At 39.1% G+C, this 20,260-nt stretch overlaps 3 protein-coding genes across 3 annotated transcripts; 2 read left to right on the plus strand and 1 right to left on the minus strand.

Annotated features, from left to right (window-relative positions):
• Positions 1-7,303: 7,303 nt before the first annotated feature.
• CBG03152 lies at positions 7,304-10,269 on the plus strand (the record flags this gene model as incomplete). Its single annotated transcript, XM_045242255.1, has 8 exons — positions 7,304-7,388; positions 7,658-7,794; positions 8,425-8,926; positions 8,979-9,183; positions 9,232-9,309; positions 9,538-9,662; positions 9,768-10,006; positions 10,051-10,269. 8 exons carry the CDS (start codon positions 7,304-7,306, stop codon positions 10,267-10,269), a joined length of 1,590 nt encoding a protein of 529 aa, XP_045092111.1.
• Positions 10,270-13,319: 3,050 nt separating this feature from the next.
• CBG25557 lies at positions 13,320-14,549 on the minus strand (the record flags this gene model as incomplete). The annotated part of the gene is made up of 4 exons (XM_045242256.1): positions 13,320-13,443; positions 13,614-13,708; positions 13,769-13,865; positions 14,335-14,549. 4 exons carry the CDS (start codon positions 14,547-14,549, stop codon positions 13,320-13,322), a joined length of 531 nt encoding a protein of 176 aa, XP_045098096.1.
• Positions 14,550-16,938: 2,389 nt separating this feature from the next.
• On the plus strand, positions 16,939-20,181 carry Cbr-atf-2 (the record flags this gene model as incomplete). Its single annotated transcript, XM_002631282.1, has 6 exons — positions 16,939-17,069; positions 18,364-18,760; positions 18,848-19,064; positions 19,586-19,848; positions 19,896-19,994; positions 20,062-20,181. The coding sequence occupies 6 exons, from the start codon at positions 16,939-16,941 to the stop codon at positions 20,179-20,181; spliced, it is 1,227 nt and encodes a 408-aa protein (XP_002631328.1).
• Positions 20,182-20,260: the final 79 nt, after the last annotated feature.

Below are 20,260 nucleotides of genomic sequence, written 5' to 3' on the forward strand. Positions count from 1 at the left end.
AATATCTCTAATGTTTATAGATATTCTATTTTACCTAAATAATTTCCTTCATGCGTCTGATCGGGGCAACACAGGTAAAGGAGAATGCTGAAAAACTGCTGAATGGCAATCACAGGAGAACTGACGGGTCGTTTACGGGCTGCTGACGGACTAGTGGAACCCATCGCATTAACGCATTTTTCAGCGCATTCAAGCTCGAACCCATTTTCATCCCTGTTCGATATACTCTGCTCCTTTAAAAAAATGTGTCACATTTCCTATCGTAGATCTGATGGCTCGAGTGTTTGAACACAGAAATCAAATAGTTAGGTGATCAAATCACTCCAAATAGTTGTTTCTTCCGTGCAAAAAGCTTTTCTGTGTTTTCATTCATCAACTACTTGTGTCTTCGCACCTTTCGCTACTTTTTGGTTATTTCCGTCAAGTGTTTCTTCTATTTTTACTTTTCTTCACCACCGCCCAGTGTTTTTCTTTAGAGCTGGTCACAGTTTTCCCAGCGAACAGATATCTTTTTTGATGATGAGAGCTACAAGACACGTATTAGAAGGCATAACTTTTTTTGGAATTGAATCAAAAGACTTTTCAACTCTTTGAATGATGTTTGCATATCCCTTGTTGACGGCTGATCGAACATTCAAGCCTTTTGATCATTTGTTTAACAAAACAAATCACATAGAGGGAGAGAGCTGGGTCATCGAACATCGCTTATCAACGCGAATTACTGTCGGTTTGATAACTGACATTGATCATTGATGAGGTGTGTAAAGATTCGAATGAACGGGCAAGCAATCAACAAAAACAAAGATGTATGTGGTGGTCATTTCAAACAAGTGAGAAGATGTGTACTCTATAGAGTTGTAGGAATAAACAATGTCATACAGGTGAAAATTAAAGATTGCTATTTACTATTTTTCGAAATTTTTGTATGTGAAATTTGACCTTTTGATATTAAACTAGACGTCTAGTTATATTAAAGTTGAAATTTTGAAAATCGAAAGACATCTTCTGGTTGGAGGTTGTTCAGATTCCAGATAGGATCACTACTAAAGCCGACCAAACTGCGACAAACTAATGATAAGCTTCCGGCCTAGTGGTAGCTTCCTACCTAGATTTCAAATTTCAATTTCCGACCAAAATCGGACCATGACCCGCTAAACAGCCGTGTTTGGGCAACTTCCGACCAGAACCAGGCCAATGTCCGTCCAAAAGGCAAACCTATGCTTGAAGTTACAGTAATATATTCTGAAAATCCAAACTAGACTCTAGCTAATTGTGAGCAGGTTTCATAACTAAACTGATCATTTTGTGCTTTTTGTAGCCAACACTGTTCGTTTTCAATAAAACCTTCAAGAACAATCGAAACTTTCATTGCAATCGATTTCTTAGAGATCCTATATTTTAAGAATCAAATCATATGACAAGACCATGAAGATCCTAGGCCAATCAATCTTACGTTACTTCAAAGATCTCAAATTGTTCTCTGTCAGACCGTTCAGACCATTTCCGAAATCTTTCAAAAATTTTCATGACCTTAAAACCAGTAACTTCATTCAGAGAATCTTCCTTCGTCTTTCAATCAGAGACAACATTGAATAAATCTGAGATCGCCTAGAACAATTGAGAAGAAAACTGCTACACCGGTACGATTGTTCTCAAATTAACCCTGTAATTGTTGAAAATGTTCCCAAAATTGCATTGTTTCGTTTTCTTCGTCTACAATAAAATTGCGATTTTTGCATACAAACATGTTTTTGTTCTTATTTTTGCAATTCGGTCAGCTGTACTCAATTATCAAATGAACTGATTACAAAATACAAAAACTAGAATGATAATATTGAAAGATAATGATAACAAGAGAAAAGAGATCATGATCCCAATACTTCTTTTTCTTCTTCTTTTTTTTTCATTCCCGCCCTAGAATCTAGTGTTCTTCTGACGATATTGATATGTCAACTTTTGATCGACCAATTTTATTCGTGGTCATCTCATAAAAATAGCAATAAAAGTTCAAGATCATGATCCGCATCAAAAAGGGAAAATGCTATCAAATGGAAATATTATGAGAAAATACTGTGACTTCTTCAATGAGAAAAGCAAAGTTTTCTGGAACAAGAGAAAACAAGTCTTCTTGCAACATGAACAAATGAAATGCTTTTTTAAAAAGAAGTTATCGTAAAAACCGGACGAATTGGAGCGTTCTAAAATTATTTGACTTGTCTTCGAGTTGATTCATACTTGTTGGCCTAGAAGTCGTCGAATTTCAAATACCGTAAACACTCTTATAGAAGGCTACGCTATACTTTGGCTTAGAGCCAATTTTGATCGGCTCCTGTAACAAACATCAAAAAGTGGTCAACTGACAAAATGTTTATTATAATATCACCAATGGTTTGATTGTTCACAGGTTTTTCATGTCTCTCATAGGAACCGATATAATTTAGCTCAAAGTGCAGGGTGGGCTTCTATATTTGCGAGCACGGTATATATGATCATAATTTATCAACCACTTTTTGGCAAGCTTTGTAGACCCAATTCGATTAGTTTCAGACGCGTTTTTGTAATTTCGTATTGGTAGATTCTGAAGTTTTCTGGAAATTTCAAATATCCGCGGTCATTATAGATCTTCTGGCAAACCAAAACCGCTTCTTCGCAGTTTTGAAAGTCTCTCTCACAGCTTTGAAAACCTATGGTCACACTTGGTAGTTTTTTTTTCCAAAAAAAGTTTTTCAGGGCATAGTTTCTATCCTCAGAATCGATCCGGCACAAAGCATGAAGTTCATGAGAATCAATCCTAACTATAAATCTTTTTTAATTCACTCGTTTTTAAAAAGTCGACCCCAAAAAAAGGCTTGTTCTAAAACACCACTTCTTCTAGAACAATGTTTTTCCATGCCAAATAGTTTGCAACCAACCCCATCCAACACGTTCGTCCACTTTCAAAGACATTCCTGTATTTTTTTCCTTCACTTTTTTTTTTCAAAAACAGTGCCTTGAGCAAACTTTCGCTGACGTCCAAAAAGTGTCAATTGTTCTTTGTGCTTTTTCTATGTTCCTCTTTTCCATGAGGAAAACTTTTGAAAGGAAAAAAATAAGATAGGAATCGGTTTCCGATCAATTGACATCGTTTGAAAAACCACCAAACCAGTTATGCGTTTCGTTGAAAACGATTGCCATATCCATTCTCTTCCTGTTCAAATATTTCTTCGATGGAGAGAAAATAAGAGACAGTATCTGCCCTTTGCTTTCAAAATGTTGTTAAGAATCTCTTATCAGGAAGAGTAAAGGTTGATTAAAAGTTGTTGATCTGTTGAAATGGAACAAAGTCCCTAAAAGAAGAATCTAGAAAATCGAATCTTTCTTCTCCTTATTCGTCACCCCTTCTCAGCCTGTACTGGTTGACATCTTTTTTTTCTTTCAAAAAACAACACTTCTGTCCATGACATCAATCACGACAGATGATATGAATCCAAGTTTGTATGAAAAGTTACGTAACTGGGAAACCCCTTTCCCTCCCCTTCCTTTCGACCGAATTTCACAGAATCTCGAATCGTTATCAATGATTTCTTATCAAATTTGGCTCTTGAGGAAACCCCCTCAATCTGTTGAGACTGCAGCGTTTTTCAACGAAATTCGTCTTAAGATCAAATGAACATTCAGGAACTAAACCCCAGCGAAAAACTTATTGATGAAGGTAGAAAGATCATAGTTCTGGCGCAGACGATGGTGAGGCAGGGTGATGTAATCGAAAATGTTGTTTAGAGAATTGTAATGAAAGTTTCGATTGTTCAGGAAGATTCCATTGTGAACGAACAGGGTTGGCTACGCAAAGCACAAAGTGATCATTTCTTGGCAGTTAGATCAGCTAGAGTCTAGTTTGGCTTTCATAAAAGATTACTGTATCTTCCGGTTTAGAGGAAGAAATTGGAAATGGTTCGGCGAAGTTTCAGATTTCAGAATATGTGAAAATAGAGTTTTAACTTCTAGCAGAGAAGTTTTCAGTTTTCTGGAAGTGGGTGAAGTAAAAAACTTTGGTAGTTTTTTAAAAATAAAAATATAAAAATTAAATATTCTATGTATTTTTTTATCGAGGTGCTCGAAAACTTCAGAAAAGTTTAGTGTTTCAGTTCCATATTGCCCTATCGCGCCATCTGGAATATTCGTGAAATGCCAATTCCAAGTCCTCCCTTGCTAACTGATCGAAAATTGTTTATCCCCTAGGTTTTCTTTTTTCCAAACTTTTATTATCAGTAACTTTTGTTCTAAAACACAACAGTGATTCAAACAATTGCAATGTCCCTAATGCGGGAGACGACCTCAACCCCTGTCATCTTTCCCCCAGTTCTCTTTGAATTGTCATTGAGAACATTCACTAGCAGCAAACCCAAAAACCACGCCATAAACTGGCAGACTTCAAAGAAAAAGCGTCTCATTCCGATTCCATCACTTTTCAGGTAGACTTCAGGTGTCACGTGTGTGTGCAGATAGGGGTCGCTCTGTGTCTCCGGTGCACACAAATGTTTAGAGGAGAAAGTTGAGCTTCTGCCTTCTCACTCGAAGAGAGAAAAGTTGCAAACAAATGATCAAAAGAGCGGTATCATCGAACAACAACAAATGAGGTTTCTGATACCAGTGTGAAAAACATCGGTCAACGATCATCCCTTTCCTCAATATCCTACTCTCTTCTTATCACACCATCATCTTCTCTCTTCGCGATGTCTGTTCACTCCACCTCCGTTATGTCGAGGACAGGAAACCCCCTTTGGCGACGACGAAACCATCCCCACGTGGGGTGATATCACGAGGTTTTATACAGAAAACGATAGAGTCTGTCTCACAAGAATATCCTCTCTAGAACATTTACAGGTACGTGCAAACCCTACAAGGCTACAAACAACACATCCATGTGACATTCGAGATGGGTGTGAGTTGAGTTTTATGGCCCTCCTCCCGATTTGGTTTTCCGACCTTTTTTGAGGAATAAGAAGAAAAACACTAAATCGGCAACAGGAAGACGTTTGGTGGTTTTGAAAATAAACTGATGCAACATGATTCTGAATGAACATCACAACATCAGAGAACAGTCGGACGATCAGCCGATTAAATGCGACGGACTAGAAAGAAAAGTCCGGCCTGCAAAGAAGAAGATAATGTTCAGAGAACTAATCTAGATCACATCAGTCCAAAGTACATTCCTTCAAGACGATCCTGAGAATTTTAAAGATCACTTCTGAAAATGAAGTTGTAACTGGTTCACCACCATGTACGGCCATCTTTCTTTGATATTTCTTTGTTTCCGATCAAATGATGCGACCGATTGTTCCAGTCACTTCTGCGTCACAGAAAATCTGCTCGTCAAACTTTGGACCGGCTGGCCCACCAGGAAGCAGGAAAACAATACACACGAACGTTCACTTTGACCTGAACTCGGATATTTTTGTTCTTTTAGGGGGTTTTCAAATTCTTTTGACAGCTCGTAAAATCTATAAATATTCAATAGTTTTCCTTCAAATGGTTGAAAAAAACTGGTGAGCGGATTACTGTAACTGTTTTAAAATTTGCATCGAAAAATACAACAAACTGCGCGTTAGTTTTATTTCAGATTCAAGCGGTATTATATTGAGGTGTTTTGTTATGTTTTTCGAGCTATATATTTATTTTTCAAACTGTTGCACATATTTCCCTATATTTGGATATAAAAATCCGGTTATTTTGAAGAGACAGTCGGCAAGAAACGAAACAGTTTTCTAAATCATACGGTACTTCGTTGAAGAGTTTTGTACATCATTACGCAAAAATGCACAACTTTTTTTCCTGCTCACACAAAATAAATGCTTCGATTTCTATTCTTGCTAATTGCTTCTTGCTAATTTTTTGTGTAGTGTCGCAGCTTTCGGATGTTTTTGAGTGTTTTTCTAAATTTTCATTGCCTTTTTTTCAATTTTTTTCATTGATTTGCGTCTTATCCCGTCATTCAGCTCGTAAACAGCTCTTCAATTAAATTTCTCTAACCCGATTATTCCATGTAACCAGATTTCGCCCCCAGAGCCATTTCGTCTGTTTAAATGTTTGTTCGAAAAAGCTTATTTTTTGCGGTCCATTAGTTAAACGAAAACCCAACATTATTTGCTTTTTCAGGCTGTTCTTAACTATGAACTCTTCCTAACCTTGCTTTTTCGATCTTCCTAGCCTTACTTTCTCTATTGAAAAGACGCCAATCGGACCACTTGCGTCAATAGCTCTGCTCTGCGCTCCAGTTGTGCCGTGGCGCGCAGAGCTCGTGACTTCATGGGCCCTTTCTTTCGCATTTCCGCTCATCGATTCACATCCTTTTCCCTTTTCTTCTCGTGAAAAAAAACCTTCTATTACAATTTCCAATTGAAACATTCCTTAATTTGCTTGTTCTCACAACATTCTCATGTTCGTAATTGTAATTACATTACATTTAAGCCACTGCAGTGTTGAACAAGTTTTTCTTGTCTTCTAATTCTTTATTCTGTCTGAAAGACCACAGAGACCATACACAGTTGCCTATTGTTCAGTGGAAGAAAACAATGTTCCCATTTGTCACAGCTCTAGCCGTTCTTTGCAGTCACGTGGAGGAACTGTATTTGATAGTTTGTATCTTTTATTCCAGATTCAACTGATAAGACGATTGGCGCATCACCCCCTCCCCTTCCTCGCGCCTCCTACGAAATAGAGGCGTAGCCTGAAAAGAAAACGAAAAATGACTCCCACTCCCCATTCACCTATAAAAACCGCCCTCTCGCCACACCAGACACTCAGACCATTTTTTGGGAATACCAGTTGCTCCGCCCAGGGATGTCCCATGTATAACCTGCCCTCTTGTCTCTCTAACTTTTTCTCTTCGGGGCGCCTCCCCCTCTCCACCAGACACCGCATCATCTATCCTCTGCCTGCTGTGCCTCCTTCAAATATATATTCATGCGATTGAGGGAAGGTCGAAATTAATCGATATGATGCTTGATTCTTCTTGCTTCTCCGTCCTCATTGTCTTTCTGCATTATGTCGTTTGTTTTATCTCCTCTTTTTCGTTTCTTTCTTCTCTTTTTCCCCCCCGAACTACTCAAATGCTAAGCAGATTAAAGTCATTTGAACGGGCAATAGCAGGTACTAGAAGTACTCGATCTTCTTCTTTTTTTTTCCGTTAGCAAACTCTTTTCGATTTTTCGTTCACTTACTGTTATGTAAACATATCAATTTCTATACATCATTGACCTATAAACTTTCCAGGCTCTCGCCATCTTTTCACCCCACAGCTTTACGCTGTACCTAAACGAGAAGGATGATGTTCGAATATGAGGAAGACGAGGATCCCATGGAACAACAAAAACAAGAAGAACTACAACATCATTCGTCGGATTACTCCGGTTAGTCACTTTTTTCTTATCTCAATAAGTGTCAATTTCCCTATCGAAAATTTGTCTAGAGACAGGACAAAGTACATTATTGATCAAATCAGGCTAGAAATAACGGGAACCAAAAATATATGTAATAATATTACAATACAACCAACATCTAGTTTTTTTTCCACACTGATCTTTGTTGAAAATTTTGGAACGTCGCAGATAGGAAGCAAAAAAACTCGTCTCTGTCAGCAGCTGATCACAACAACAACAAAAATCGTTTTTGTTTTCAGGAAGTCCTCAGGAGAATCCGTTCCGTTTCTCGTATGATACTGGGAAACGAGCGGCATCGATGTTCGTAACGCCGTCGTCCGAAGACCTCATCGCCTACGGCACCAAACATCTGCTCGACTCGCCAACCGCTCTGCAGGTATCGCTTTCGTTCTGTACTTTGTCCTGAGCGGGGGACCAATTGTTATTACGTTTGGTGGAATAGAGGGGAAATGTACTTTGACTGACAGGGAGCAGCACGTGGGGGTGTATACGACACAATAACAGACACTACTCACTAAAAAAGGAACAAAGAACACGAAGGTCTCTGGCGCTGAGGCTTCATCAATTAATGATAGGTCAGACTCCTCGACGAATAAAACGAGAAGTGACGTCTTCAGACTATTAGTTTCCATTACGTTTTTTTCTTGAATTCTGTCACCGAAGTTCCTAATAACTTCTAGAGTTTGTAGCCACGTGGGGAGACTTTTACCGACATGACAGCTGCCCTCGTTTCATGTCATCATATCACTACTAAGACTAGTATCTTCTTCGCCGTGTCGGCTTAAAAGAGAGTCACCCCATGAGCTGAGTGAACTGACCTCATTTCTTGAGGATCCAGGCTTAGCAAGCAAAATGAGAGAACAGGTGGTGGAATCAAGAATAAAAACAACCATTTCGTTTGATTCTGTAAATCAAAGAACGACTATCCTGATCAAGCATCAAGAGAACACACAGATTTCAAACGCATGACCTTTTTGATTAGGAAAAATAAAAATTGCTCTTTCAGCGTTCGTTGGTCCTGAATGCAACAACATCGCTCAACATCGACTGTGATTTGTCATCTGATGAGGAGCTCAGTCCAACAACTCAACGAAAGATCTGCTTCTGTGCCAGTCAAAATCCAATCGAGACCCAAGAACAAGGTCTCCGTCAAGCAAAGTCGACGCTGACCGTTTCTTTCCCATATCACCAGCACCAAATCACCGAGGACTATACCATTTCTGCCGAGATCATCGGAATCGGCGAATCGGGAAAGGTGATGGCGTGCTACAAGAAGAATTCCGGTGAAAAGTTTGCACTGAAAGTGTTGAGAGATAGTCAAAAGGCTCGACGTGAAGTGGAGTTGCACTGGCTGACAAACGCTCATGATAACGTTGTTTCGATTCTGGACATCTACGAGAACACATTCGACAATGTCAAATGTCTTTTGATGGTTGTCGAGTTTCTCGAAGGAGGAGATTTGTTGAGTCAGTTCGAAAGCCAAGGAAGCATTCCGTATTCAGAGAAGAGTGAGTTTATTTTCTAAAGTTTTCTTCTGAATACTACGTTTCGTTTTTTCAGAAGTTGGTGAGATCATTCGCCAAATCGGAAACGCTGTCATGTATCTCCACGACATGAATATCGCGCATCGAGACATCAAACTTGAAAATATTTTGTGTAGTGGTACGGGTGATAATTGCATCTACAAATTGGGTGATTACGGGTTTGCCAAGCGTCCGGAGAGAAACGTGCTCATGGAGTCTCCATGCTGTACTCCGTTCTACGCGTAAGTCCATCAACATTTTCGTACTTCATCCTATGATCGTGTTTTCAGGCCACCAGAAGTATTGGGACGCGAACGATACGACAAATCGTGTGACATGTGGTCTCTCGGAGTCGCTATGTATATATTGTAGGTTATCAATTTCCATTGTTCCCAAAATTTCGAAAATCAAATCATTTGACTGTTACGATTAGAAGTTTTTTTTGTTATCACTCAAATCTTCTGTTTGCTCAAACTATCAGCTCTTTTCGTCTCTCAGTCAAAAATATTTGTAGGGCAAATTAGGGTTAGAAATCTTTCAAAAATATAAAACAATAGGGACAAAGGGTATTTGAAGCATTTTGAACCCTATTACAGATTATGTGGATATCCACCCTTCTACTCGATGAAAGGTGTTGCTCTGTCTCCGGGCATGCGATCCCGTATTGCCAACGCATACTATGCTTTCCCGCCCGAGGAGTGGGATTGTGTTTCGAAAGATAGTAAGCACCTAGGTTAACCAATAAGCTTTCAGAACGTTCTAAATATCTAGTCCAATGACTAACCAACTCCTTTCTTTTAAATGATTAACACTGTGTCATTTTCAGCGAAAGATGATATTCGATGCCTGCTGCGCACGAATCCACAAGATCGTCTAACTATCCACGAATTGATGGCTACACCATTGGTGACTGGAGAACCGATCATTCCTGGAAAGCACATCACAACTGCAATCGCCATCCCTGGAGCTGACGATTCGGAATGCGAAGGAGGAGTCTTCGAAGGGTTCATTCCCGAAGTGGAAGATATTCCAGAGATTCCAGATATCACTGAAATCACTGATACGGTAAAAACAAAAAAGCTAAACTCTTAAACATTTTCGTTTTTCAGGTCGGTGAAATTCTACCTGTTCCGAAGAGCGTCCGTTTCTTGCGCGATGGTGTTAAGGCTCCACGACTGCACAGTATCCAAGAAGAAGTTGGTCGTGCAATGGAGATCATGCGCATGGGACATGATCAAGTCTACGTCAAAAATCCGACATCATCATGCAACAATCTATTCGCCAGGCGCCGCGCCATTCATCTGAGCATTCCACGTGTTCATTGTTAATCCGTGACCTACCTCTCATTTCTATTGAATCCTGCCAAAACATTTCTAACCTTGATTCTATATATTTTCCCCCCGTTCCGGTGAATATCAAATAATCTTTATGAATAGAATGTTGTGTGTACCTACCTGCCTTCTAAATAAATTGCCCTATCACTATTACCACATCGCTGCCTTCTCTCAATTACACTATTAGCGCACCGGTCGGTACCAGCCGCCCGGCTCGCACCACCGGAGCATTATGCGCGCGTTCTTCTCCTTCCGCGCAGGTGTTTGTTCGTCAGACTGCTGTCACCAAGTGACCTCTTGCAGCAAAGACACCAAATAGAACCTGTTGAGTTGAATGCATGTGCATCAATTAAGGAGAAGCAGATGTTCTGACGGGAAATGCACAACCAGATTATGACAGTTTGATGACGACCATAAAAGGAGAAGAATTAGGAATTGACTTGTTGTCTGATTGGTGGAGAATATCTACTGGAGATGTCAGAGAGCCGCGAAGAGGAGTATCTGGCACTCAGAATATATCATTTGTAGCCAATCGGATTGGTTTTGAATATTGAATCTCTCAAAAATTATGGTTGACTACAGTAACCCAACACTAGTCTTCTCGACCCAACTGAAACAGGTCCGAATATCCCAAAACGAAATCTACCGTAACCAATGAATATTTTTATTTACACAGCTTATTTTTTCGTTTTCCGTGCGTTTTCAGTGATTTTTTTCACTATCAATAACTTTTATTTTTGACTTGCAAGGTGGAAAATGACAAAAAATGAAAAATAAACGAAAAAATAAATATATTTTAGGTTACTGTAGCTGTAGTTGTAGGGCCTTCGAACACGGCCATCCTCTTCCACGGCGTTCCTCTTCCACAGCTCCGCTTTTTTCGTACCAGAATAATAGGGCTACTGTTCTTGTCTGGACTCACATCATCACGAATTGAATTTTTTAAACACATTTTATGGTTATTTAAATCTTCTGATATTTCTGATACTGATACTCTTCTGATACCATTTCCAAAAATTATCGTTCATTACAGTAACCCACCAATATTTTAGACCCAGCTATCTCGAGTCGAACCTACCTACCGTAGAAGGCTGAATTTCATTTTCATCACAAACTGCACTTTCTAAACGATTTTTTAAATTATGATTTTTCAGATAATATTTGACGTCCATATTTCAGAAAGGCAATGAATTTTATTCGCAAAACTGAAACTCTCGCGAAATTTCATATTACAGTCGTCATTCATACTACTGTAAACCCTGTAATAGAAGTGCCCCCACACTGTCAAGTTCGAGCTAATTTATCTCTTTTCTCGTAAAAGACATCAAAAATGTGTCAACTGACGAAACAATTATGATATTATGATGGACAAATTATCAGTTGACAACATTTCTAAATCTTTTACAGGAACCGAGAAAAAATTGAATTAAAGCTAAAAGTTAGGGACCCTTCTATTACAGGTTTCAAGGGAACTTTGAAATTCTGAATATCTTCACTTTAAAGTTTCTTAAACTCTAAAGAGCAACAATTGCTCGCTCAAATCGTTAAATTGTGTAAATGGTTGAATAGTTATCGAATTGAATAATAAACAAGTTGTTTTGCACTTTCGCCACTTCTCTTATCTCATCGTCGCACCAGCTGCATGACGATGAATTGTTACGTTGACGTTCTCCGGTACCGCTTCTTCTTCTTTCTTCTGCTGCTCCTCGATTCTCTCTATTCAACTAATCAGTGAATTACTTGGAAATAGCATGTACAATACGAGACGCATAATATGCCCTCTCTTTCTCGAGAGTGCTCTGTTCCCGCGCAGGCGGTTGTTGTTTACTGGCTCTGACCATCATCATTCCCGACCGCCCTAGTTGCCAGCCAGCTTTCCCGTCGGTCATTCGGGGTCACTGATGTTTACGTGCCGTGCCAGTGTCCCAATAGACACGCCGAGCCGTCGTCGTCCGCGCGGACGTTCCCTGTTCCCCCTCCCATATTTTATTTCTGTGCCAGAGCTTCATTCCACTGACAAAAGCGGTCCCTCTTTTTTCTATGCATGCTCCCCAACTGAATTCCCAAGATATGGGGAGTGGCTCCCTCTTTTTCTGAATTTCGTAACTTTAAACACTGACTAATGTCCTACATTGACTTCAAAAGATGTTCAGATTTTGAAATTGTGAAATGAGTTTGAGAAATTTTGAGTCAGGAAGTGATTTAAGTGAGCCAGAGATCAGAAATCTGAAACTTCAGTATATTTACAGCAGGTTCTCATTTGAGGACGATGTTCCTAGTTGAGCCGCCACCTACAGTGATCCCCTATTTATAGTTCAAGAAACCCTGGTTTTATTTAATGTATCTGAAAAAGACAGAACAGTTTAGGAATTCTATAGGGGACCAATAAAAACCAAAACAATACCGTAAACACTTTAATGAATCGGGTGGTCTTCTACTAGCGGAAATACGGTACCTTCCAAATGCAGAGTAAAATTTGAAAAAAAAGCATTTAAACTGAAGCTCATTTCTAATTATATAACAAGTAGTGATTTTCAAAAGTTTTAATTTTGGGAAAAATATTCAGAAAGTGTTAATATTTCTGCTATATTTGTTGAAAAAACACGTTGCTCCCAAAAACTTAACGGTCCATCTTTTGGGAGATTCAATAGATTCTCGTGGCTCACAAAAATTTTTGAAATTTCAGTACTTTGATGTGAAAATTAAAACTTTTGAAATTCACTACTTGTTATACCATTATTCTAAATCACATCGTCATTAAATATTCTTTTTATTCTTTTCTGTGATGAGCATAATCAACACTTGTGGATGCACCAAAAGATGCGAACCATCTGCTCCGCTTCTGAATGTTTATGCCCACTCTCTGTGACTCATCCCCACAACAATAACAATCTCTTTTGCTCCGTCTTCTTCTTCCTTTTCTTCTTCTTTTTCCATTTCCCCATGCCAACAACCCATATTTCTCGAACGTTTCCTGTTCTCGAGAAGCCGTCTCACCTACTTTTTTCTGCTTTCATTGCTTTCTCTTTCTGTGAAGCATAATCCTATCGGTGCCAAACTTTTGATCGCCCATTGATTGGATCATCACAGCCGGATCTTGAAGCACACCCAAACATATATCGATGAAGACGAAAAGGACGCGGGACATGATTGCAATTACGCATGCAACTAGAAAGGGGTATTCCCGTTCTGACGACGACGACGGATCGAAGAAGACGTGTCGAGAATCCCGAACCTGCATCATCGACGTCGCCAGTTTCAAGCCTATTGTCCAACTCGACTTTCACTCTTGCGGTGGTCACCACACACACTATCCGAAACTCTCGTTTTCCAATTGCCTCCTCGATCCGATTAAAAAGAAGTCGTCGTCGCTTTCGCTCGTTTCGCCTTTTGTCTGGTTGATGTCCGTCCTCTTTTCGCTTTCTTCATTTTCCTCTCGAGATCCGCTTCATCATCTTCACTTTTCACCTGGGGAGGCTTCATCCTCATCAGCTTCTCCTTTCCCTGACTTTCCATTCTTGCATAGTTGATGAGATGTTCTCAGAAGGACATTCTGATAGGAATTGAAAAATCGTTTATCCTCGACTGACCTGCAACGGACAGCTACCGTGCCCTCTTTATTTTTCTGACTTGCTTTTAAATGGACAAGCAAATCACTATTGTTTTCAGGATGTGCAATCAGTTAGAAACTGAGGATCTGATCGCAGACTTTAGGAAGTTCTAGTTGCTAGTTCTGGTTGCTGTAGAACCTACCGTAAAACCTGCAATAAAAGGGCCCCTTTCAACTTTGAGACCATTTATTCTGGTTCCTGTCGAACATACGAAAAAGCAGGCAACTAATAAATTTATTATCATAATATCAAAAATGTTTTGTCAGCTGACACATATTTTATATCTTGCATAGAAACCGAGACAAGCTTGACAGTGTTGGGGCCCTTCTATTACAGGCTTACAGTAGTTTGGAATTAAAGATCTAGGCTCAGACTCTAGAAAGCTCTAGTAGCTGGAATTCATTCAAAGTCCCTGGAATTCGAATTACCTCTTCACTCTCAAAGATACCCATCTCGAACTTTCACATTGTCCAATTCCCAATTCGCTTTCTCTCGCTCTCCGTACTTTCCCTTGATGGTTCCCGAACGATACGATCGTGCTAGCCACTCTCTCCCGTTTTCCTTTTTCTCACACCCGTATCGAACAACGATCTTCTTCTTCTCCCCCCCCCCCCCCACATTTTCCCTCCACTGAATTCCACTGAATACCATTTCAACATTCATTTCGCAACCCCATCATCCAAAGTGCACTTCATTTTTGCCTCCGACCCTAATCCATCGGAAAGAGTTAGCCGAAACAGTACTGGTCATCAGCATGCGGTAGAATACGCACGGTGTCCAGTCGTCCAGTTTCGAGTCTTGAAGCCGTCAGTAGACACTGTTTACCTCGTCTTCCTGGAACTGTTTGTCATCCTGGAACTGTTTGTGATTCACTCTTTTTTCTCTCAGCCGAATCGCCTTACCATCAAACAAACAAAAATAGCTCAGTGGACAATTGTCCCCAGGCGCTCTTTTTCTTCCCTACCTGCGGTTATTTTTGCTCTCTACACGAAAACAGTCTATCTCTCACACCCTCTCGTTTCTACTTTTCCTTCTTTTTTCGGTGCACAATCAAAAACAAACAAGTGTCCTTTCTCTCTCTGAATTCGCGAATTTGTGTGTCCATCTCTTGTCCTCTTTTTTTGGAAACGATGACAACCCCTTTTTTTCGGACACCTAGGTGCTCCTTTTTTCGAAAACCTTTTTTGGAAGTTTAGTTATAGATAGCTTTTAACTTTAACCTAATTTATCTCGGTTCCTGTCCAAAATCTAAAAAGTTATCAACTGATAAATTGTTTATCATTATATCCTAAACTTTTTATTAGTTTACAAAATTTTGATATCTTTCACAAGAACCGAGATAATTGAGCTCAAACGTGAAAGTAGGGGCCCTCTCAAACACTATAATTGAGTGCCACCCAACCCGTCAGCTTTGAGCTTCTATAACTCATTTGCTGTGCAAGATATCAACAAGTGGTTTACTAGCAAAACATTTTTACATTATGATTAACATTTTATCAGTTGACAGGTTTCCGATATCTTTGACAGTAACTGAGATATAGTGGCTCAAAATTGACTGGTTGAGTGTCACTCTATTAGAGTGTTTCTCATTGTTTTCAATGGTCCCCTATACGTTAACTGTTTTATTTTCGAAGCTAATTTGTTTATCTTCCTTCTTATTTGTTTTATAAGGAACAATTTTAGTTTTTGCAATCGAAAATCCTGATTTCCTTCCAACCGAAAGTATGAAAAGGTTCAAAAATCACGACACTCGAGAAGAGCAATTTTGAACGTCGAATTTTTACGACAGCTTTTTTTTCCATCACCTGATCTTATTACAAAACACATTTTGAGCAAGAGTCAGAACTTTCATGACTTTGAAAATTTCTGAACTTTGCCACCTTCAAGATCCCCAGTCAACTTTCAAGACTTTCAAATTCTGTGAATTCGAAATTGATCTCTCAAAAGTTACTTTGCTTCTTGATTCTTGATATTCTGGGGATTGTACCCTCAAAACTAGTGAAAGTTTGATTTCCAATTAGTTCCAGACCTATATGAATACTAACCAAGGTTTAATCTACCCTTAAAACCTCAGAAAATCTAATAGAACGCCATTTGAACCGTCAACTTTAAGCCTTTTTATCACGCTTCCTGTAGAAGATATCAAAAAGTGGTAAATTGATAAATACTTATTATAATATCAAAAACATTCTGTCAGTTGACTATTTTTTTAATATATCTTACAGGAACCGAGATAAATTGGCTCAAAGTTAAAAACGGGTGGCCTTCTATTAGAATGTTTACGGTAATCTCTATCCGTTACTTCATTATTGCGTTTTGTTATCTTTACTTTCTCTTTTTCGCTTCTTTATCCACACCAATTATTCACTTTCTCCCTCCCACTTTCCTCTTTTCATTTTCTTCCATTTCGCAAAGTTCACCTACCCTTTTGTACTAGTGACCTGATGATGTATTCATCTCCTCCAAAATCCACACAGACACTTACAAATACATAGAGACAGATACATCCGTGACCCGAAAGCAGCGAAAGCTGAAGCCATTTTGTGAAAGGGAAAGGAAAGTGAAAACTATTAGAAAAGTCGGCATCATGGACGGTGTGAGAATTGGTGAGAAGTCGTCGCTCGCGGCGAACGATGAAGAGTGATTAGAAGAAAAGGGAACGGAGGAGAGGCGAAAATCGCTTCTTCTCCCTCCGGATGAGATATCCTGTTCTGTAGACTAGTTGTAGAGAGAGTGAGTTGAAAGAAAAAGAGAAAGGATACCAGCATTGTCCGAAAGTGACCGCTTGTGAGTGGTGGCTATGGCTAACTGGTTTGTTGTAAAATGGGGGGCACCGAACCGCAAATAGGTCAACTGAGGAGGCGCCCGGGGACAGAACCGCTTAATTGTTGCTAACTGCACTCTGCTACACACCTGTATGAACACATACACAACACCTGCACACTTTGTTACTTTGTTCTCACCTACTTTTTTTGACGTTTTCTACAGTAACATAATTTCTCTATTTATGACTCTAGTGACCTAGAAGCAGTGAAGTATTCGTAATTTTCAGATGGACGTCGACCAGGTGTCACTGTCACCGTCCTCCAGACTTTCGGTGGTTTGTTCGGCTTCTGCCGAGTTCTCTTCGAGCTCGTCAGATTCGTCGAACTTTTCAGAAGGATCTCCTCCCGAATCAAGAAGGTTTGTAGCTTTCTATCAAAGAGTTCTAGAATTCAGTTCTAGAATTCGCTTTAAAGGTGGTGTACGGTGAAATTTTTTATTGCATCAAAATGTGCAGAAATGCATGTAGATTGACTTAAAAATAAAGAAAAAATTCAAAAAATTCCTTCATCGAGAAAAACGCATCGAAAAATACGCTGAAAGCCCTTAGGGACGAGGTTTTTTCTAGGTCGCCCGGTGAGTAAAAGCGCGCGAATTCAAACTTTTAAAATTTTTCCGCTCGTTTTCACTGTTTTTTCAAATTTTCCCATGTATATGGAAGAACAATTGACAAAAACCTGGAAAACTCTTGAAAACCCCGAAAAAAAAGTGAAAACGAGCAAAAAAATTTTAAAAGTTTGAATTCGCGCGCTTTTACTCACCGGGCTGCCTAGAAAAAACCTCGTCCCTAAGGGCTTTCAGAGTATTTTTCGATGCGTTTTTCTCGATGAAGGAATTTTTTTTGAATTTTTTCTTTATTTTTATGTCAATCTACATGCATTTCTGCACATTTTGATGCAATAAAAAATTTCACCGTACACCACCATTAAACTTTTTTCCCTTAAATATGTATTTCCTAGAATTTGAAACAAAAAATACCTATTTTGGCATTTAGCGAGTATACTAAAATTAGACTCGTACTATTCGGCTTCCTAGAATTCACTTACCGAAAACGAGTAATGGAAGGGCCATCACACTGTCGAGTTTGAGCTACCTTATATCGATTCCTGTCAAAGATAAAAAAGTTAACAAATAAATTGTTTATCATAGTATCACAAACATTTTATCAGTTGACACATTTTCGAAATCTAGCATAGGAGCCAGGAGAGGGCCCTTCTATTACAGGTTTTACGATATTATGCTCTCCATAAACGACTCCTTAGCCAGTATAGATTCTTCTAGGCTAGTGGGACAGGATGTTTTCAAAAAACTAGTATGGTAATCTCATAAACCTATTGCGAAAACAATTTGATCATAGTAAGCGCATCAATCCAATTTTTATGGTTTTGGAAATACACTAATCAGTTTTTTAAAAACAATAATTTCTCGGTTCCTGTCAAAGATTAAAAAAAGATGTCAACTGAGAAAGGTTTCGTTAGTTGACACATTTTTCATATTCTTTACAGGAACCGAGATAAATTAGTTGGAACTTTACAATATAGGTGCCCTTCTGTTACAGGTTTTACGGTAATTTAGTCGGTTTGAAGTTTCATGAATTGCTCAAGCATGAGCAAGAATCAAACGCTATACCTATTTAAAACCGTTTATTTTTCAGAAATTCCGTAAATGAAAGTGTAATAAAAGATGAACATTATTGGGAGAGGCGGCGGAGGAACAATGATGCATCCAGACGGAGTCGAGAAAAACGTCGGCTGAATGATCAAGCGATGGAAGAAAAGATAATGCAACTATCCGCTGAAAATGAGAGATTAAAGTCACAACTGGAAAATCGACCTGCAGTTGCTCCGGCTCCTCCCCCACAACCTGCTCCTGTAGTTGAACCTCCAACTGCTCTCATTATTCCAAGTGTTGCGAAAAATCTGTTTCCATCGGGACCAGTCGCCTCTCTGCAAGCCAGTTCAATGCTCTCTGTGCCACTTCTTCAAACCGCACCTCATTTCCCATCGATGCTCCAATTGTGTCAATTGCAACCAACAACGATCCAATCATCAGTAAGTCTAATGGTTACGTTTTGACAGCAGATGAAATTCGTGACCTAGAAAGGCAGATGTTCATGATAATTACCGTTTCTGATTTAGGTCTACACGAGCACTCAGCCAGCGACCTCAGCATCTTCATTATTCTCATCTTCATCGTCATCTGCATTTCATCCGTTTCGTCCGTCTGAAGCAATTCAACAGAGCTTTCCAACCAGTAGTGTTATTATGAAAGTTGAGAGAAGGAGTCCGGATTCATCGACTGATTTGAAATTACCTCAACCACAACTTCAGCCGGGAAGCAATGTTATTCAGCAAAGTGAGTTTTCATTTTGAAAATCTGAACGAGTCAAAAATCCAAAAAAAAAATTATTCTTGATCCTTTCACGGACGTTCAAATGCCAACTTTGGAGTCAGAAATAGGAAGAATATGTAATAGAAGAGCCCCGTACTGCGAAGTTTGACTTCAATTATCTCATTTTCTGTAAAAGGTATCAGAAAGTGGTTAATTGATAAAATATTTTTGATTTTTGATAAGCATTTTATCAGTTGATCACTTTTTTATATCCTTGCCAGGAAATGTAATATATGGGCTCAAAGTTAACAGTTAGGGGGTCCTATTACTAAGGATTTTACGGTAGTAAGACAGATAGATCAGAAATGTGTTTTTAAAAAACTCTGATAAGAATTCTAGCTTTAATTTCACAATTTTCCCAATTTTCAATTTTCACAATTTTCACAATATTTTCACAATTTCTATCAGTTTCAAAATTTTCAAAATTGTATGTTTTGATTCCTAAAGTTTAATTCCTAAAGTTTTCAAAATAAACTAATTTCCAGTTGGCCAACCAGCCTCCTCAACTGCTCCAGCTCAACCAGTGGTCCAACAAGCACCACAACAAGGACCATCTCTTCTTTCGGCACTTCTGTCTCAAAGAAGAACTTCTCCATCAGTACCTCAAAGCCGTACCGAGCACATCTCTGGTCTTAATTCACCACCAAGACATACTGGAAACAAATCCGACTGCGAAAGTGTATCGTCGTCAGCGTCTTTCTCTCCTTCGCATTCATCTGAGGATCATTCAAATTACTCTAATAAATCTGTAAGTGATTCTGATTCTTTTTTATTGAACAAAAGTTGAAATTTCAGCCTCAATATGTGGATAGACGTCGACGAAACAACGAAGCGGCGAAGAGATGCCGAGCAAACCGAAGAGCAGTTTTTGAATACAGATCGAGACGTGTTCAGGTGAGTTCAGAAGTTGAAGCAATTGTTTTGGAGCATTCAAAAGATTTCTAATTCAAAAAATTTTCAGCTACTAGAAGGGGAAAACGAGGAACTTCGGTCACAAATCGAATCGTTGAAAGCAGAAATCGCCCATTTTAAATCAGTTCTGGCTCAAAGAGCATCTGTTGTGACTGCACTGCGTCAGTGATTTTTTTCATTTCTTCTCATCATCCAACTTCAAAAAATAATACGGATAGAAACCCCATTTTCTTCTTCTCTCGCTAGAT

This window comes from Caenorhabditis briggsae (assembly GCF_000004555.2).
Source record: "Caenorhabditis briggsae complete genome, chrII, whole genome shotgun sequence".
Classification (NCBI taxonomy): Eukaryota; Metazoa; Nematoda; class Chromadorea; order Rhabditida; family Rhabditidae; genus Caenorhabditis; species Caenorhabditis briggsae.